An 18,257-nucleotide genomic window follows, 5' to 3' on the forward strand; every position below is an offset into this window, starting at 1 on the left:
AAAAAGGGCTGATATCGATAGGGATACTGTAGAAGAACCTGGACAAGTAATATAAGTAGGACTATCTTATGTTTTCTTTATTGCACCTTTTCGTTTGCTGTCCAATGATGTCCTGACTTCTGGTGAAACTCTGTCTGCCAGAGGTGGTCAATTTCTAGGCCAAGAAAGTCAGGTTATCATTTTTCACTGTCCTCTAGGTGGTGCAGCTGTTCTTGAGCATACTTCAGGCTTTTCAATGTTAAGCAAATTTTATAATCCATTTGATTATACTTATTGGTACCTACACAGGATAGAGGGTGAAGGCAGTGTGGGTTACTTGAACATTATTACTTTCCATCAGGTATCTTATATGAGCAAGGTCCCATAGCATCCCAGTTTCACAGCCAGTCCTTCACATCTTCAGATATTATTCCTCATCCTACCACACTATAGGGTGCAGGGAAACTGCGTTGAGCAGCCTCGAAGCACTATTTTCTGAAAGGCCTTCAGATAGGACACTTACTTGGTTCTAAACTAGGTTGGCAATTGTTACTTTACTCGCTAGCACATCTCACATTTATATTAGACCTTCTATAAATTTCCCTTCATCAGCTCCACATAGAGTACGACCTAATCCGGAATTAATAAAATAATTATTTTGTCACATTTTAAAGCTACTAATTGTATATATGGACATGGCTATCTGAATGTACTTGTGGTACTGTCTTGCATGCAATGCATAATGGGTAGGGTGGATTTACAATATGTTCTGTAGGGTGCAGTACCATATGTGGCCAAAAGTTTATGATGCTCACTAGGGACCTCTAGGAGCAGCTTGTGGTACTGCACCTAAACAAGCAGGGCCGGTGCCTTGCTCATCAGTGACCTCTAGGAGCAGCTTGCGTTACTGAACCTAGGCATGCAGTGCTGGTGCCTTGCTCACTAGGGACCTCTAGGAGCAGCTTGTGGTACTGCACCTAGACAAGCAGTGCTGGTGCCTTCCTCACTAGGTACCTCTAGGAGCAGCCTGTGGTACTGCAACTAGACAAGCAGTGCTGGTGCCTTCCTCACTAGGGAACTCTAGGAGCAGCTTGCGGTACTGCACCGAGACATACAATGCTGGTTCCTGGCTCACTACGCAAGCATTTGCAATGCACTAGGTCTTGCATTACTAAAAGTATGAGCTATTGGCGTTGCATTATTATTTGCAATGCCAATACCTCAAACTATCAGTAATGCAACACCTATTGCATTGCAAATGCTTGTTTTCCAAAGCTCTAGGGGATAGGCAATGTACCCAGATTCCTTCCTTCTGCGTAAAAACAGTTTGAGAGAAAAAAAAATCAGTATCACATTTTCCTTTTTTTGGATTAGAGTTTAAGCCCAATATGAGGTGTTCATTTAACTGGGTACTGTTGCTGTCTGCTTCACTATTTACAATTGTTATCACCTGCTCCAATATTCAACCCCCAAGAGGACATGGCCTTACCTTATGTTAAAGGTATGCGCTGTCTTGATGGCACCGCAGGCATTCCTGTGATCTTGTCGGGTAGGTTTTGTTTAGAACTTTTGGAGTGAGGTATGCACAATGTAATATCTTAAGTTCTGTAAGGCCGCATCTTCCATTATTAGATACTGTTTTATGATACCACAGAATCCTTCTCCACTCTATATCTGTAAACAGGGCTAAACATAATAATGGCAAAAAAAGGGTAACCCTGCATCATTAATTCCATATTGAGAGTGATATGATCTGACTTCTTCCAACCCTTTATAAGTCGTGCTGCAGTGTGTGGGATGCTTTTCAGGGGTTCCAATGTGGTGTTGTTTGGGAGACATCTGTTCAAAGTGTTGAATCCATCCTGGTCGGAGAACATTAGGTTTATATTGATGTTTTTAAATGGGCTACTGAGATGATGTATTTCTATTATTTCAGAAGGAGAATTGGCACCATGCAGCCTTTTCATGGTGAAAAGTTCTTGCAATTTTAAGTCTGTGTCAAGGGTGAATCCAAGACGTCCCCGTACAACCACACATTAACATGTCCCTCATTAGTGATCCAGTTACCATCATCTCAACATGGTAATCCAACCTACACTTACCCGATGAATCATCCTTTACACAGGTGGGACTTCTCAAACTATTCCAAACCTGGTTCAATGACCTGTACTTTGAAACCTTAAAACTTTCATCCAACATCAAATGACTTGGATGCACACTTGACACCAAACTCACATTCTTGGAACGAACAGTCAAGATAGTCTGGTTCCAGATCTCCCTAATGGAAAAAGCGCAAACGTTCCTCTGAGAAAATCTCATGAATGTTGTTCAAGCATTCATATTGTCCCATTTCATTAGTGGCAAGTTCCAAGACCTCTCAGACTTCACAGAGGCCCTACTAAAAGCATCTTACATTCTGCCTCTATACATCTCATCTATGGATTTAAGAAATATGGCTACATGAGAAGCCACAAAGGCAATACTTAACACTGCCAGCATACAGCTGAAACGTTAGTATTCAATTATTCAACTTGATGGTTTACAAGGTTTAAGTGAAATACAGCTAAGAAAAGGTTATAAGCTAGATAATTGTAACATAGGTAATAAAGCATATTAATCTTTTCACCTACCTATAAAATATATTATTTATTTGTTTCCTGATGTATGCCCGAAGGCCTAAGAATTTTCCATAAATTCTATGAAGCGTAGTTTTAAGGAAATCCCTTTCGCGTGGATCTTCACTGTCGAAGAGCTCTAAAAGCTTTGGGAGAAAATAATACTTTAAGATCAAGACAATCCATGCTAATATATTATGAAAATATATTGTTTTGTATTAATTATCTTTTTTTCATTACCTGCAGTACAAATTTCTGATCAATATATTTCTTGGCTACATTAGGTTGGAAGTCTGGAGACTCTAAAAATCGTAGGAAAAATTCATAAACGAGCTGAAACAAAATAAAAGTATATTATTTACAGACTGATGGAAATCAAAGGGAAAAAAACACTTTACGTATAGTTACTAAAACCTTGATTTATTTAAGTATCTGCAACACCAAACTTAAACTTTTTTGCATGTTTGAATGTTTCTTTTTCGTTCTCATTCGTTCCACTTGTCACCTTAATTGCTAATGTACTGTATAATCTATTTTGATCTTTTAACGGTTAATATTTTTTCTAAAATAAAGATACAGATTGCATTCTCCTGCAAAGGAAGTACAGTCAACTTCTAGCAGAGGGGAAACCATGCATGCTAGCTCATAACAAGCTTAAGAAATGCGTAACTATTACAGCATTTTACACCACAAATCCTGCAAAACGGCTGGGCTGCACAATGGCTTTGCCACTATAAAAAATAATTACATTATGTCACACTCTTACACTGGAAAATAAGTCATATTAGTTTATTATGCAATAGGTAGAAATAGACTATCTCCTCTTACAACCTGGGACTATTTTCAAAGGAAAACAAAAGAGGAAATATTTGAGAGATCTTGAACTACAAATTAAAACCTTTCAGCCATTTTTATAACTATCTGAATAACTTGCTCAATTTGGCAGTGACTTTGTACTTGAATGGAAGAACAAAGTCTCTTACCTTCGGTAATAATATTTTCAGTCGATACTCTGCAGATTCCTTACCTCTTGAATACTTCCCGAGGTGCCAGACTGATCTGAAAAATATTTCTCCCTTGATGGTATGGGGTGCCGGCTCAATTCAACCCCAGAAGTGATGCCCCTGTGATGTTGCCGACACCATAAAGCACCCCAACTGTTGTGCTGTCAGATTTGTATCTGTTTTTTCCGTTCCATCATGGCAGCAAGACGAGATTATCCACCAGAATGACAAGTTACTTGCCTTCGGTTATGCCTTATCTGGTAGAGACATGATCTAGCCGCAGATTTCTTACCTTTGAATTTCTCAGGCATCAGACTGGATCCGGAGATTTTTCTTCCAGCAAGACCCCTGCGCTTGTAAGTGGTGTCAATCGGCTCCGCGTGAAGTAGTCGGCGTCGTCTGCACCGATGTGATGTCCATATCACCTATATAGGCACCACCTAGGCACGCTGACGCCAGTTACTTTTAACAACTTTCCATGCCAGAATCCCGGAGCTATGAAGTGCACTGACATTAGTGTGTTTCTGAACAACTAGGGTCCTGAAAGGGATCCGCCATGACCATAGAAACCTGTTTGCACTGCGGGAAGGATGGGTGGGTTGGTAAGGAATCCACAGCTAGATCATGTCTCTACCGGATAAGGCATTACTGAAGGTAAATAACTTTTCCATCTGCTAGAGACATCTAGCCACAGATTCATTACCTTTGAATAGATATCCAAGAAATACCATTTCCAGAGGAGGGACTGCTGACAAGTTTAGACCAGAAAGTCCTGCAGGACAGAGCGGCCAAAAAGGCCGTCCCTGCATACTTGACTGTCCAGGCAGTAGTGCTTGGTTAACGTGTGCAAAGATGTCCACGTTGCTGCCTGACAAATGTTGAGGCCTAGAACTTCACATTGCAATGCCATTGTAGCAGCCATAGCTCTGATGGAACACGCACTCAAGCTTCAGGAGGCTGCTTTATGACCAGAAGTAGGAAAGTGTTTCTTTTGTGCCAGAGCTTCTTTCGTAAACTGCAACTATTGCTTCCAAAATTGGCACCACTTTAGCTCAAATATAAATCCCTAGTAAAAGCTACCCCTGACACTAAAGGCCTTGTGGTTAAAGAGGGTCCTAAAGAGCTGCAGCACGAATTGTGCTACCTTACAGGACCCCTTACCAAGCACATGCACACTGCCAGTCTAGGTGCAGACAAAAGTGAAGAGTTAACATGGCACCCATCCATGTGTGCCATGCCCACAAAAACTGCATGGGATATAGGTAAGACACCACTCTAGCAGGCCTTAGCCCGAAGACAGGGCGCACTATAACTCCTGTGAGGGTATATCTGCATGAGTAGATATGCTCCTGCAATATCCTTGTCAATTCCTGGATTTTGTAAGAAACCAGGGACGCCATAGTAAGTACATGGGCTGCACACTCGTCATTACGAGTTCCCCAGCTCCATGATGGCTTCACTGAAGTATGGGAGGTTTGGAACCAAATATCTCATTATAATAAGCCAGCATGATTCCAGTGTCAGATTTATTACAAATTGCACACAGAGGATCCCTTAGAGGGGGGTCCGCTGAAACCTACTAACACTTAGTATGGTCACCGACTGGCCTAAGCCAGCCTGCTACCACCATACAGTTTTCTAACCTCATGGGGTGAGCGCCTTCGCGCACAGAGGTCAAGAACAATGCCTGGCCTGGGTGAAGGTGTTCACACCTCCCCCTGACCCGGAAGGGCCATCTGTAGCAAGGAGATTCAAAGGCCTTGCCGCCTTTGTAACATGACCCCAGCCTCTCCTGATAGAAGAAGCAGGCCCCCCTTCCTTTCCTCAACCCCTTTTGGTGGGAGAACAGGCAAGAAAACTCTGCAAGAGTAGGACGTGTGCCAACCTTTGCCAACTCCACCCCTCAGGTGCTGGAGGCAAGGTGAAGTACACTTTTCAGTACCCACCATCTTGAAGACGGTGTGACTTACCCAATCAGGGCTAGGATTATGACCGCCTCCCAAAGGAGGTGGGCATAATAGAGGGTGTACACACCCCAGGTAAGAGGACCATTGGCCACTACCTGTCACTCCCTTAAATCTAGTATTAAGGTGGCATCCCCAGACCCTGAACTTCAGTTTCTGACGAACCAAAACAAACCCGACACCACAGTGTTGCATCAGCAGAGAAGACTACAGAGATCTATTGACTTGGCACCAGCCCTACCGGCCTGTCTGCAGGCCTCGACAATCCTGCGTCAAAAGATGACTCGTCCTGCAGCCCAGCAACCTCCAAAACCCTCGGAGGACTGCCTGCCTTCAACATGGACAAAGATCTCCTGAGCACAGCGGATCTGTTCACCAGCAAACAAACTTCAACTGTATTTGCACCCTGCACCCAGCCGCCTCAGTGCCGCTGGTTGGTTACATCAGTGAAGAAACTCCTTTCTGGCAGTATCACGCATTCCTATGCATGCACGTGGACGCCAGCTCTACCCAGAGGTTACAAATCTTTCCTTCCTCAGAGTGCGTCGGCACACAAAGAGGAGACGCAGGTAAGCCGATTGCTGTTCCAATGAGAAATTCCCATTAATGAGAATTACGGTATGTTTTATTTTCTTGGTCATTTGACTTCCAAAATCAGGGGGACGATAACTCAATAGCGTTTTTCCTGCAGATAGTAACCACTGGATAGAGTCTTTGGTTTAAACCAGGTCCTCCACATGCATATTGGTGAAATGCAGTCTTTAAGGTTACATTACTAGCCAAACTTTGACATGCCACATGCATTATTGATGCCACAGCAGGGGGACATTACACCTTCTTTATGCACTTCTATTACAGAATCCTATTGAAGTACTTTATTAATCGAAGGGAACCATACATGAGGCTTTACCGGGTGATTTATACCCCCTCCACCTGAAGGTGAGCATTTTTATTAACAAGAGGCCTTTCCATGTAGACTATTGTAGCACACCTAATATTGAGTGTTTGCAAACATCTTCCATATATATTTTTCTCTCCTTGTGAACCCCGGCTGGGGTCCATGGTGTTATGGAACAATTTGATGTTGATATTTGAAAGGACACAAGCTGTGTGTGTCAGAAAACATCTTTTGAAGGTGAGCGACCACCAATGGATCCCCCACTTCATCTTACTTTATTTATTTAAACCACTATATATAACATGCACAACATTAACGTAAGATATCATTTCCTTACAGGCTGTCTGGTTTTTAACACTTTAGTCCTGAGGAAGACCCGTTATGATGCGGAGTTACCAACACAATATCATAGGGTTGAAACGTCAACATTATTTTATGCCCCACGTCATCTATCCTATGATACAAAACAAAGATATAAGGATATTCTGAACATCAATTTTTTGGACATCAAACACTTTCATTTTCTCATGTTCTGCGAGTGAACTCTGGGATTATTTCATTCCCACCATGTATATGTTTTTGTAATTTATCGTATGTGCTTTGAGTGTGATGGGCAGCGCTTTATTATTTAAAAAACAAAAAAAGTGAATATGTATGAAGTAGAAGAAATGTTAGATATATGGTAATAAATATATTTAACTCGAAATAGTCTTTTGTGTCACAATTGTGGTTTTTCATGTTTGGCATTTAAAAAAAAGCCAACATTCTCCTTCAAAGGGATCATTTTGTGACCCTTTGGTATCAATACTGAATGGTCAACATTTTTTCACAATTCTTGTGCAAGAATGGTTACTAAACAGAGCTCCTTTGAGTTTATAACTGTATACCCAGGTTCTAAGGGACATAGGGCAACCCCATTATATTTAATGATTTTAGACAGGAGGGCTGACCTGCTTCCACTTGTACCCAAGAAAAAGTAGTGGACACCAAGGGCCAGTTAGCCGATCACCTGGGTGGCTAGAGGCATACAACGGGCTGTACAAGGCCTTTTTCCTCAAGCACCCATCTGACCAGTTGCAACAGGACCTAGACTGGACCCTGCTGTGGCCTCTTCTGGAGTCCTGACCCCTAAGTGCTGTCCTTGAGGTCCTGGGACTCTTTGCAGTGTTTATGAGGACTTCCCTCTACAATCTCAGAAAATTATGACTTGCGGCCACTGGAGGACCAGGACTAACCACCTAAATCAATCTGGCCAACGTGCGACTTCACTGGGCTGAACAAATAAGCTGCTCTCTTGGAGCTTCTACACAGTAGCAAATACGGCCCTCTGCAGGATGGTGAACAGACCTTGAATAATTCGTCGTCCTATTCAGTCTGCAGTTTTCCCCTACTGGGCTCCAAAAAATAGACTAAGTCTAAACACAGAAATCCAGACCGGTTGAAGGGCAAAAAGTATACACCCAAAAATAGGATGTCCCTGGGTGCAGAATGTGAACTCTTCACTCTCAGAGCTTCTAATGCCAAAATCAAAAGCTTCAGCGGGACTTCGACAAAAGGCTATCCGGCTTCAAGAGGACTTGCTCAGATACAGCCTGCAACCTTGCGCTGTTAGTGAATCTCGACTTCCATTTTATGGACTAAGTACTCAGGCATATTCTTGTTCGGAGTCTCTCACCCGTGCTCCATTGCGGTCAGCCTCAAATCGTACCTAGATACAGGTCACCCACAACGATTTGCTACATATTGGCACTTTACTCCTTCTGAACTTTTTCTCATAAATCTTTTAAAAAAAATCATGTTTCTTGTTCCCTTTTTTTTGATTTGTGTAATTTTGGTTATTAAATGTTACCTTGTATTTAAAAATTGAGTGAAACTTTTAGTGTATTGCATTTTCAAATTAACTGTTTTGTTACTCGTAACTGACATACTAATTTTCTCTCTAAGAGAAGTCATTTTGATTTGTGCCACAGCTACCAAGGGTTGAACTCAGGTTTAAAATACTGAAATTTTAGGCTGGAACTAATAGGCTAGTGATTTACTTATGGAGGAGTACCTTCCACCACAATAAATAATTCAAATTATTACCCACACGCATTTAGAGGAAAAATGAAGGCCATATTTTGCTTAATAAATTAGGTAGGGTAACACTATTTGTCCTTTGCAAATTCCCGGATTCATCTGCCTCTGGAACGACCATACACAGACCATCTTCAATTTGAAAGCTTATGAAAAAAATATGGAAGGCTTAAGCTTCATTTCAGGATTTTCATGCGATCAGCTGGTAAAGCCAGGTGAACATTATACAGGTACTCAGGAGTCAGGCAATTGAGTTCAGCAAGTGCAGAATGGGATGAAGTAGTCTAACATACTAGAACAAGCATTAAAAATGCAATAGGTCTCGCCATTCATTAAGTTAAAGCCATTTGCTTTGCTATACAATACCATTAGCAAAGCAAATGGCTTTAACTTAATCAAAGGCGAGACCTAATGCATTTTCAATGCTTGTTCTATTCGTGTAACTCTCCCATGTCCTCTCCCCCTACAATCCTTGCCAAACATCCCTTCTACCTGCACCTGCGACTATCCTTAGTGAGGGCCGAGCAGCCTTAATCTGCTCTGTAAAGCCTCGTCCACCCGGTAGAACCCCTTCGTCCATCTGCTCTACGGAGCTAGTGGTTTCTTTACATCAGAGCTCTTGCCTCCTCCTACTCCACTTCTTTTAGTTGCACCCACCTTCTTATCCCCCGCCCGCGTGACTCTCCACTGGGTATGAGGAAGCCCACTCCATGCACGGCTCCACTCTTACACGTCCGAGCTGAGCACTGAGTGGCGTTTTTACTTCAGCAGCAAAAAGCACAAACTGAATCGCGTCATGGCACTGCTTGAATTACACGTGTCAACACCCAAAGTAGAGGCATCCGTTGTACCGACGCATAAAGATGGAAGGTAGACAGGGTCACTAAGGGATGTAATCCAGTAACGTGCAAATATCCGCAAGTAGCGCTCAACTCAATGCGCTATGTCACGATGCTTTGGCAAGTCGTCGTCTAGTTTAACAACAGTGCGGGTTTGGAAGGACAGTATTTCCTGATTATGTCCCGTTCCGTAGAGACAGAGATGACTGGAACAGTAGCCTAACATACAATTATGGAAGCTCCCTGCAACAGTGGGGAGAGGACCCTGAAACGCCGATATCTCAGACTCCCTGAAGCGTGGTGCCCCCACCTCCCCCTGCGCTGCAGGGGAAAACTAAAAGTTAATCAAATTAAAAGGCCAAGACGTGGTCCAAAGTCACAACATATGGTAATAGCTTGCAAGATAGTTTAATTAGTTAAACGCTATGTCCAAATATTTGTAGGTGAAAGGCCTACTATTACAGCTGTCCAATAATTTAGCTCATACCATAACAAACCAGGCCGCTGCAAATAACTAAAAAAAAAACAAGCGCAGTCCAGCCGCAAAAGTGAAAACTGCCCGACTGGCAAATTCCATGGCAAATTAATTAAATAATCAAGCACGGTCCCGAAAGTGAAAGAGGACCGCGCTGCAGCCGGAGCATGGGTGGAACAAGCATTGATCTCTTGTCTTTATGGGCCATGTGTTTCTAATTAGAAACAAACGGCCTCATAAAGAAAAGAAATTGCTTTGCGACAGCAGCAAAGCAGGCAACCCAGTCCGATAGGAGGCGGAAAGGCATCACCCAAAAACCATCATTTCCAATGGCAGGCCACCGTTTAGCATAAACGGTGCCGCCAGCCGAAGGAAATGAGGGGTGGGGCTTAAAGCCCTTTTCTGAAAATCCTCATTCACAATAAATCTCGCCGAGGCGAGCAGCGCTTTGCTCTGCAACACCACGCAAGACCTAAAAACAGGTCCAGGTTGTGCGCACAGACTCCTGTGAGATTCAAGTAGATCTGCATACCCTCATAGTGCAGGCCAATCCAGGACAATGAGGGTCACTGCTATTTTGCACCAAATCATTTTGATGGCATAGAGAGCTAGGGAATTGGAGAGAAAGAATATACAAATGTTCTCAAACAGTCTACAAAAGTGCGCTTCTCCCTGGACTCAGGTTCTGAGAATCTGGATGCCAAGGGTGGAGCATTTTCTCCTGTAGTCAACAAGTTGATATGCAGAGTTTCCCATAGGTGAAAAATATCATCCAGAACGCCACAGTTCAGTTTCTTTGCTTTTTAGTTCTGCAAGCCCAGAAGATGGACTGCCATCAGGGAAATGTTTCTCACCAGAGCTAAACAGATTGTGATTCTTTTGACAGTACCTTTGATCTGGTTCCCTCTAGTTTCTTGATGTAGTACATGGTTATTGCGTTGTCAATTACAAATTGTATTGCTGTAGCAGAAATGAATGAAAAGGAAGGGTTTCAGAAGCCAGACGGACAGCCTTCAGTTGTGACAACCTGATCCAAGCAGTCAGATCTACACGTGGGCCCCCAGATCTCGACTGGCACATCCATGATGACCAGCAAGAGACAGAGTGGGCAAATTTGACAGTCTTGTCTTTCCAGTCTCCTGCCTTTAGGCATCATGGATCTTATGGACCTTCTTGAAGTGGACCTACTTGTTTGCCTGGTACTGGGTATTAGAAAAGTGTATGATGCTAAGCAGCCCAGCTGAGATGAGGCTTGTATGAATGATGGAACAACTTGTTTTCAGAAAAAGAACATCAGAAGACCTTTGACCTCCTGAGGCGGAAGCCGGGAGAGACGCTTGCCGAATTTTAAAACTTTTGAGTGTATTCTTGTTGTGATTTTAATACAATACTCACCTTTCACTCTCCCCTGGGCACCCCCGCGCAGCGGATGCTAGCGCTGCCGCGGGATACTTTCTCTTGTTGCCGCCATTCCCCGGGACACATAGGCCACGCCCACTACCATCAGGCCACGCCCCCCTGATCAAGGTATTTAAGGCGCGCTGAGTAAGAGCGCGAACAGAAGACCTTTGACCTCCTGAGGCGGAAGCCGGGAGAGACGCTTGCCGAATTTTAAAACTTTTGAGTGTATTCATGTTGTGATTTTAATACAATACTCACCTTTCACTCTCCCCTGGGCACCCCCGTGCAGCGGATTCTAGCGCTGCCGCGGGATACTTTCTCTTGTTGCCGCCATTCCCCGGGACACATAGGCCACGCCCACTACCATCAGGCCACGCCCCCCTGATCAAGGTATTTAAGGCGCGCTGAGTAAGAGCGCGAACAGAAGACCTTTGACCTCCTGAGGCGGAAGCCGGGAGAGACGCTTGCCGAATTTTAAAACTTTTGAGTGTATTCTTGTTGTGATTTTAATACAACACTCACCTTTCACTCTCCCCTGGGCACCCCCACGCAGCGGATTCTAGCGCTGCCGCGGGATACTTTCTCTTGTTGCCGCCATTCCCCGGGACACATAGGCCACGCCCACTACCATCAGGCCACACCCCCCTCCCTGCATACTATTTAGCATGTGCATCTTCCAGACGCGCAGCGGACGCGCCGTTTGCGCGCCTAAGGCAAGCCCGTCTGCGCCCATCCGCGCCTGGACCGGGCCGAGGGCCATACCCCTTACATCTCAGTCACAAAAGACCAGACAATATAGCGTGGAAACTCTCCGCAGCATAAGGCCCTTAGGAACTGATTGTGGCTTGCACTGTTATCATGCTATAGAGCTCCCAGATATCTGTCCAAAATGTAAACTATCTCTTAAACCTAAGCAGGTCCAAGATGCGAAACAGGAGTACTGTAGGTTTCTGTTAAACTGCAGATCCCTGCCAAAACATAGGGTGGAAGTTGCCCCTTTGTTAGAGGAACGCATGCCAGATGCAGTGTTTCTTACTGAAATGTGGCTCGCGTCGGACTCCGACCCTGTCTTAGTGACAGCCCTCCCTCCAGGGTTCCAAATTATTCGGCAGGATCGTCCTGAGGGGAGAGGAGGAGGCTTAGCAATTATATATAAAGAGCAATACCACTGTCGAATTATCCCTGAAGCAATTCCAGACTGTGAGAGCTTAGCTTTTATTCTGGAACTCTCCCCTAACAACTGCTTTTCAGGAACAGTAATATATCGCCTCCCGGGCCCCAACAAACAGTTTCACAATCTCCTTCCTTCGATTGTGGCTGAACGCGTTAGCACTGCCTCTAACTATACTTTGCTAGGGGATCTCAATTTTCATTTTGATACTGCCCTGGACCATACAGCTATGACACTTGCAGACGACCTAGCTGCTCTACAATTAGTCCAACGAGTGAAGGCCCCGACTCACGCTAAGGGCCACTTACTGGACCCTGTGTTCAGTAACTGTGCAGACCTCATGGTTGGGCCACCAATCTCCCTCCCGTGGACTGATCATCTACTGGTGCCTTTCACCTGGACCACATTTAAGCCACCCCCCGTGAGACCCACGGTAAGACACGCCAGATCCTGGGCGCGGCTACCAGCCGATGAATGGGCAAGTAGACTCGCGATTGACCAACCCTCCTACAATGAGGATCCATGTTTGGCCAACCAGAATTTCGAAGACTGGATCACACAATCCCTTGAAGCCACTCTCCCCCTGAGTAAAATAACGCTGAAACGTTCCCATAAAACTGCCCCCTGGTACTCAGAGGCTCTCAGGGAAAAGAAACGCCAATGCAGGAAATCAGAAAGACAATTGCGTCTAGATTACTCTTTGGAGGAAAAAACCCGATACCGAGAGGCAATTAATACCTACAAAGCCGAGGTCAAAGCTGCCCAATCTGTATACTTCTCTGATAAAATCATACTAGCTAAATCCAAACCTAAGGAAATTTTTCAAATACTGAAAAAACTTACAAAACTTCCATCTTCTAGCTTGCACGAGGAAAAAACAACAGCCCACTGCAACGACTTGGCAGAATTTTTCCACCAAAAAGTTAATAAAATCTATTCATCATTCTCCCCTACAGCTACTGTCCCTATAGCTCAGGACCAAATAAATCTGGGAGACACTTTATCAGAACCCCTACCAACACTGGACCACTTCCCCCCCCTCTAGACCTTGAATCCTTGGAGTCCATTGCCCGCAAGGTAAAATATGGGTCTCCATGCGACCCAGCACCTCCAGAAGTCATGATGTTAGCATCTCAGGTCACTTTACCAACCATTATGGACCTCCTGAACGCCTCCATCACCTCTGGCACTGTCCCTCCCGCTTTGAAGCGGGCCATGGTCCGAGCGCTGCTAAAAAAAACCAATCTGGATCCCTCTGACTTTAGCAACTACCGGCCGATTTCTCTGCTCCCCATGGGTGAGCAAAATCCTTGAGAGGTACATCAATCTCCAGCTGGTGAATTTTCTCGAAAACAACCAGCTGTTAGATGCCACCCAGACGGGTTTTAGACCCAGACACGGAACAGAGACTGCCCTCCTAGCAGTCACTGAGGAAACCAGAAAAATCCTAGATCAGGGGGGTCAGTGGCAGTGATCCTCCTTGACCTAAGCGCGGCATTTGATACGGTCAGCCATGACACCCTGCTGAGCCACCTCTCGAGTGTCGGAATAGTGGATGGAGCTTGGCTATGGCTCAAATCCTTCTTGACTGACAGATCATTCAAAGTTCAGTGTCCATGAGTAGGCCGTTGAGGTGTGGAGTCCCACAAGGCTCCTCTTTAAGCCCTGCGCTTTTCAACATCTATATGAGACCACTGGCTGAGGTTGTTCGTCCATTTGGGGTAAGATCATTTCTTACGCGGACGACACCCAGCTGGTGGTCTCCTTGGCGCAGGAGGCCAACCTGCCGTCGTCAGGGGGGCTAAAAAAGTGCTTAGAGGAGGTAAAGGGCTGGATGACCTCCTCATCCCTTAAGCTCAATGGGGACAAAACGGAGCTGATGCTCCTGGGCCCCTCAAACCCCACCTTCTTCAACTCCTTGTGGCCTCCTTGTCTAGGTACCCCCCCAGTACCCAAGGACAATATTAAGAGCCTTGGGGTGTGGCTGGACAAGACCCTCTCATTTAACATCCAGGCTACAAAACTCTCGGCTACCTGCTTCGGACTTCTTAGGATGCTAAAGAAAGTCCTCCCTCTTTTACCTATGGAGGCAAAGCAGGTGGCCATCCAGGGTCTAATACAGTCCCGCTTAGACTTCAACAATGTCCTCTACCTTGGCGCCCCGGAGTACACCTTGCGTAGACTACAGATAGTGCAGAACTGTGCGGCCCGCACATTGTTACAGCTCCCACGCAGACAATCAGCCATACCTGGTCTGATCAGCCTGCACTGGCTACCAGTGCGACAGAGAATCATCTTCAAGGCCATGTGTATTGCCCATCAGGCCTTTTGGGACACAGGTCCTATGATTACCTGCGACCTAGTAAAACAGTACCAACCCAGTAGAAACCTTCGATCTAGCCAGGCCTTTATGGCTATAGCTCCGAGAATAAAAAAGGCAAGGACGGGCGGCAGGCCGTTCACCTATAATGCCGCCAAGACCTGGAACTCACTCCCTCTTCATCTTAGATCCAACCCTAACCTCTCCTCATTCCGAAAACAGCTGAAGACTTTTCTGTTTAACCCCCCCTCAGTAATTTCAGCAAGTTACCTCTGTCAAGCTGTTTCTATTCTGGTCTCTAGCGCTTGGACGCCCCTGGGCAGCAACCGCGCTCTATAAATCTATTTTTCATTTCATTTCATGCATGTTGTTTCAACTCCGAAGGAGACACTTTTGTTTCTAGTGTTAATTATTTACCCAACCCCCTCCTCCTCACCCCCAATAGCACTGGATGCGGACTTAAAGCTGTTAAGTTCTACACACCTTAAATACGAGAGAAGATTCTGAATAGTCTTAGAGTTTTGCTGATGTTTTGATTTTCAACTAACTTTCAGCAACAAGTTGTGCAAGTATGGATAGACAACTAAGTACTTATTATGTACTGTTGCCCAACTACTACCATTCATTTAAAAAACACAATTGCAGCTTACAACAGGGTAAATGGGAGAACATAATTTTAGTAAGGAGTTTCCCCAGTCAAAAATGAAGAATTTTCCAGTATAAAAGCGCAAAACAGGGAAAGCTTGCAGTCAGGTTTACAAAAGAATGCATCCTTGAAGTTTAATGTCTTGCCTTTTCCACAGTGGAAATCCATTGCCTGCCTTAGAGGCTTTTGTTTTACAAACCTCTGCTTTTGTTGCAGCAGTTGCACTTGGGGCAGCAGTTGTTGCTGTCATTTTCAAAAAGTATTGAGTCCTTTGTTGAACTCCACTATATCCTTTAAAAGAAGAACAACTTTTTTCTCAAGCAGACAAACTTTAGAACCTCTAATTGTGCCTTCAACCATTGTAGTTTGTTGTCTGTATGTACACTGAAAAGAGGATCTGGAGAAAAGCATATCCAACATCTTTTGTGATGTTTTGTGAGGCATTTCTGCAGGGGTCAGGCAGGCTATATTACCCACTGTGTACGCATACTGCCTTTTTTCTCAGGGTGGGGCAGGTGAGGTACATTCAGCAGCACTGTAGTGCTTCTTAGCAGCAGACAATGAGAACGTTTAAAGACTTAATAATTCTCAAGGAGAAACGATCAGAGTCAGGCAGTCTGTACTTTTTCTATGTAAGGTTATACTGGAGGCCAGAGTCTAGAAAGGAAGCATGGTAGGCCAAAAAACCCTTGAACTGGAGCTATCCTCAGTCTAGCCTGTGGTTTTGGTACCTGTGTCTCCAGTGCCTAATTTGTAAAAGGAATGAGTGCTGTGCTAAAATTTCTGCTCAGAAGCCTTGGTTAGTTCCATTTAATGTTGGTGCAAATAATGCACAGTCTTGAATTTACCTCATGCCTCTAATCCACTACCAAAAGACACACAGATTATGGATGGAATGCAGAGCAAATCAAACATTCACCCCCCAGTCAAGAGATCTGGGTTAAATCCATCGTTCATTTGCTCACCATGCCACCCCAGTTTAGACCCACCCATATGCAAATTAGTCATGACCCTGTTCCTCATGGGAACAGTCCAGCCCGAACTGCCAAGCCATGTTCTCCCTGGATGGGAAACAAGCATCCTGAGACCGGTTTTGGGCCATCTCCGCATATCAGCCAGTCTAGCTTGAATCCAGTGACACAGTGAGACTGGGACCCATGTCTGGGCACATAGGGCGAGAAAGCAAAAGAGACACAGATGATGGATGGAATGCTTGATTGTGGACCAGGGAGGACCTGGTCTGGCAGTTCGAGCTGCACTGTTCTCATGGGGGAACAGGGTCAAGGCTGATTTGCATATGGCTAGGTCTAAACTGGAATGGCATGGGGGAGCAAAAACACAATAGATTTAGGCCCAGATCTCTGTACTGGGGTGAATGTTTGACATTGATCAGCATTCGGTCCATTAATTGTTCTTTTTGCATTTGTCACACCAAGTGGGATGGGTATGCCCAGACGTAGGTACTGTGCTCTCCATGCCACTGGAGTCATGCTAGCCTGGCTGATAGGGGGTGATGCCCCGAAACCGGTCCCAGAATACTTGCTTCTGTTTTTCCTTCTCTTGGTCCTGGTCAAGGACTGATGAGGTAAAATAAGTGCTGGTCCTCCCAAAAAAGTGCCAGTGGGCCCCAAGGGCTCAAGATAAGTACTGTGGTGTCTCAATAATGTCTGAAATATCAGCTCCTGTTTGAGATATCAATGTTAAACTTCCTTGCCACCTTGTTAATGACCTTGTGTAACAATACTCGATCATCTCTATAAGGTGGAGATTTTGGGGATCAGGAAGAATGACTGGAGGAATAAGAACTCCTATCTAATGTGGAGGAAGGAAAAGTTACTCATCTGTAATATTAGTTCTCTAGGGAAATCCTCAAAGTCAAAAGCACTAAATAGCCCAGACCATGCTTGGGGATACCGGAGCACTTTAAAAATCATACATATATGCAGTGGCGGCTGGCATTTTTCGCGGGTGACAGGGCCGGTGCGGGTGCGCTATGGGGACGGTGAAAAAATAAAAAAATAAAAGCAACACTTACCTTGCCGTGCCTGTCCAGAGTCTCTGCTCCTGCTCTCCTCGTCAGACCGAGACAAAGGAAGCACAGAAAAGGCTGCCCTGACCAATCAAGGCTGCACTGCAGCATTGCGATTTATTTTGAGCATCCTGGTTCAACGCTCAACCAGGGAATGGGGGCCTGGGCTTGTTCTCCATGCAGGCTGTAATGCAGCCTGCATGGAGAATGGGGAAAGTGTGCATGACTGGTTTGGGTGGCCGAGAGGGCGAACCAAACAGTCATTGCACACTTAGGAGTGAGCAAATCACTCTTCACCTGCCCTGCTCCGAGAGCAGAGCAGCCCCGCCCACAAAGCAGCAGGAAAAATAAAATGATAGTAACTCAAAGTAATTATTTTAGGCTTCCTTTACTTTGCAGCGCACTGCTTAAAAGCAGTGGGGCGACGCTCCTCCGCCATAGCATAGGAGCTGCCCCTACATATGTGTTTTTCCAACTTTGTACAGCGGTACACTACATATACTTTGAAGATTAAAAAAAAGGCTAAAATGGCCACATTTTATTTAATTTTAATTTTTTTTTAAAACCAATTTCATAAAAATGTGTCACTGAAAGAAAATGCACCATAGAAAATCTTACACTTTTTTTTTGTAAACATATTTTTTAAGGGAAAGGGAATTTGTGACACGGTTAGCCAATGAGCTGCAATGCAAAGCATAGGAGAGAAAAACTGGCATTGTGCCCTTTCGAACCTCACAATACACCATTCATCCCCATCAGACGCCACAGTTGAACGATGGTGGTTGATCGGGCAAACACAGATAGGCCAAAAGAGCAGGCAGATAACCTTTCAATGTGTCC

At 44.8% G+C, this 18,257-nt stretch overlaps 1 protein-coding gene across 6 annotated transcripts in view; it reads right to left on the reverse strand.

Moving 5' to 3' along the window:
- PPP2R5C (protein phosphatase 2 regulatory subunit B'gamma) overlaps positions 1-18,257 on the reverse strand; it is a 1,282,082-nt gene that overhangs the window by 643,916 nt on the left and 619,909 nt on the right. For all 6 annotated transcript variants that reach the window (XM_085626348.1, XM_085626347.1, XM_085626349.1 and 3 more), the window contains 2 exons: positions 2,835-2,927; positions 2,610-2,740 (listed from right to left, as the gene is read on the reverse strand). In XM_085626348.1, the coding sequence (XP_085482474.1) occupies positions 2,610-2,740; positions 2,835-2,927 (224 nt within the window). The remainder of the gene's footprint in view (positions 1-2,609; positions 2,741-2,834; positions 2,928-18,257) is intronic.

Source organism: Triturus cristatus, chromosome 9 (genome assembly GCF_964204655.1).
Source record: "Triturus cristatus chromosome 9, aTriCri1.1, whole genome shotgun sequence".
In the NCBI taxonomy this organism is placed as follows: domain Eukaryota; kingdom Metazoa; phylum Chordata; class Amphibia; order Caudata; family Salamandridae; genus Triturus; species Triturus cristatus.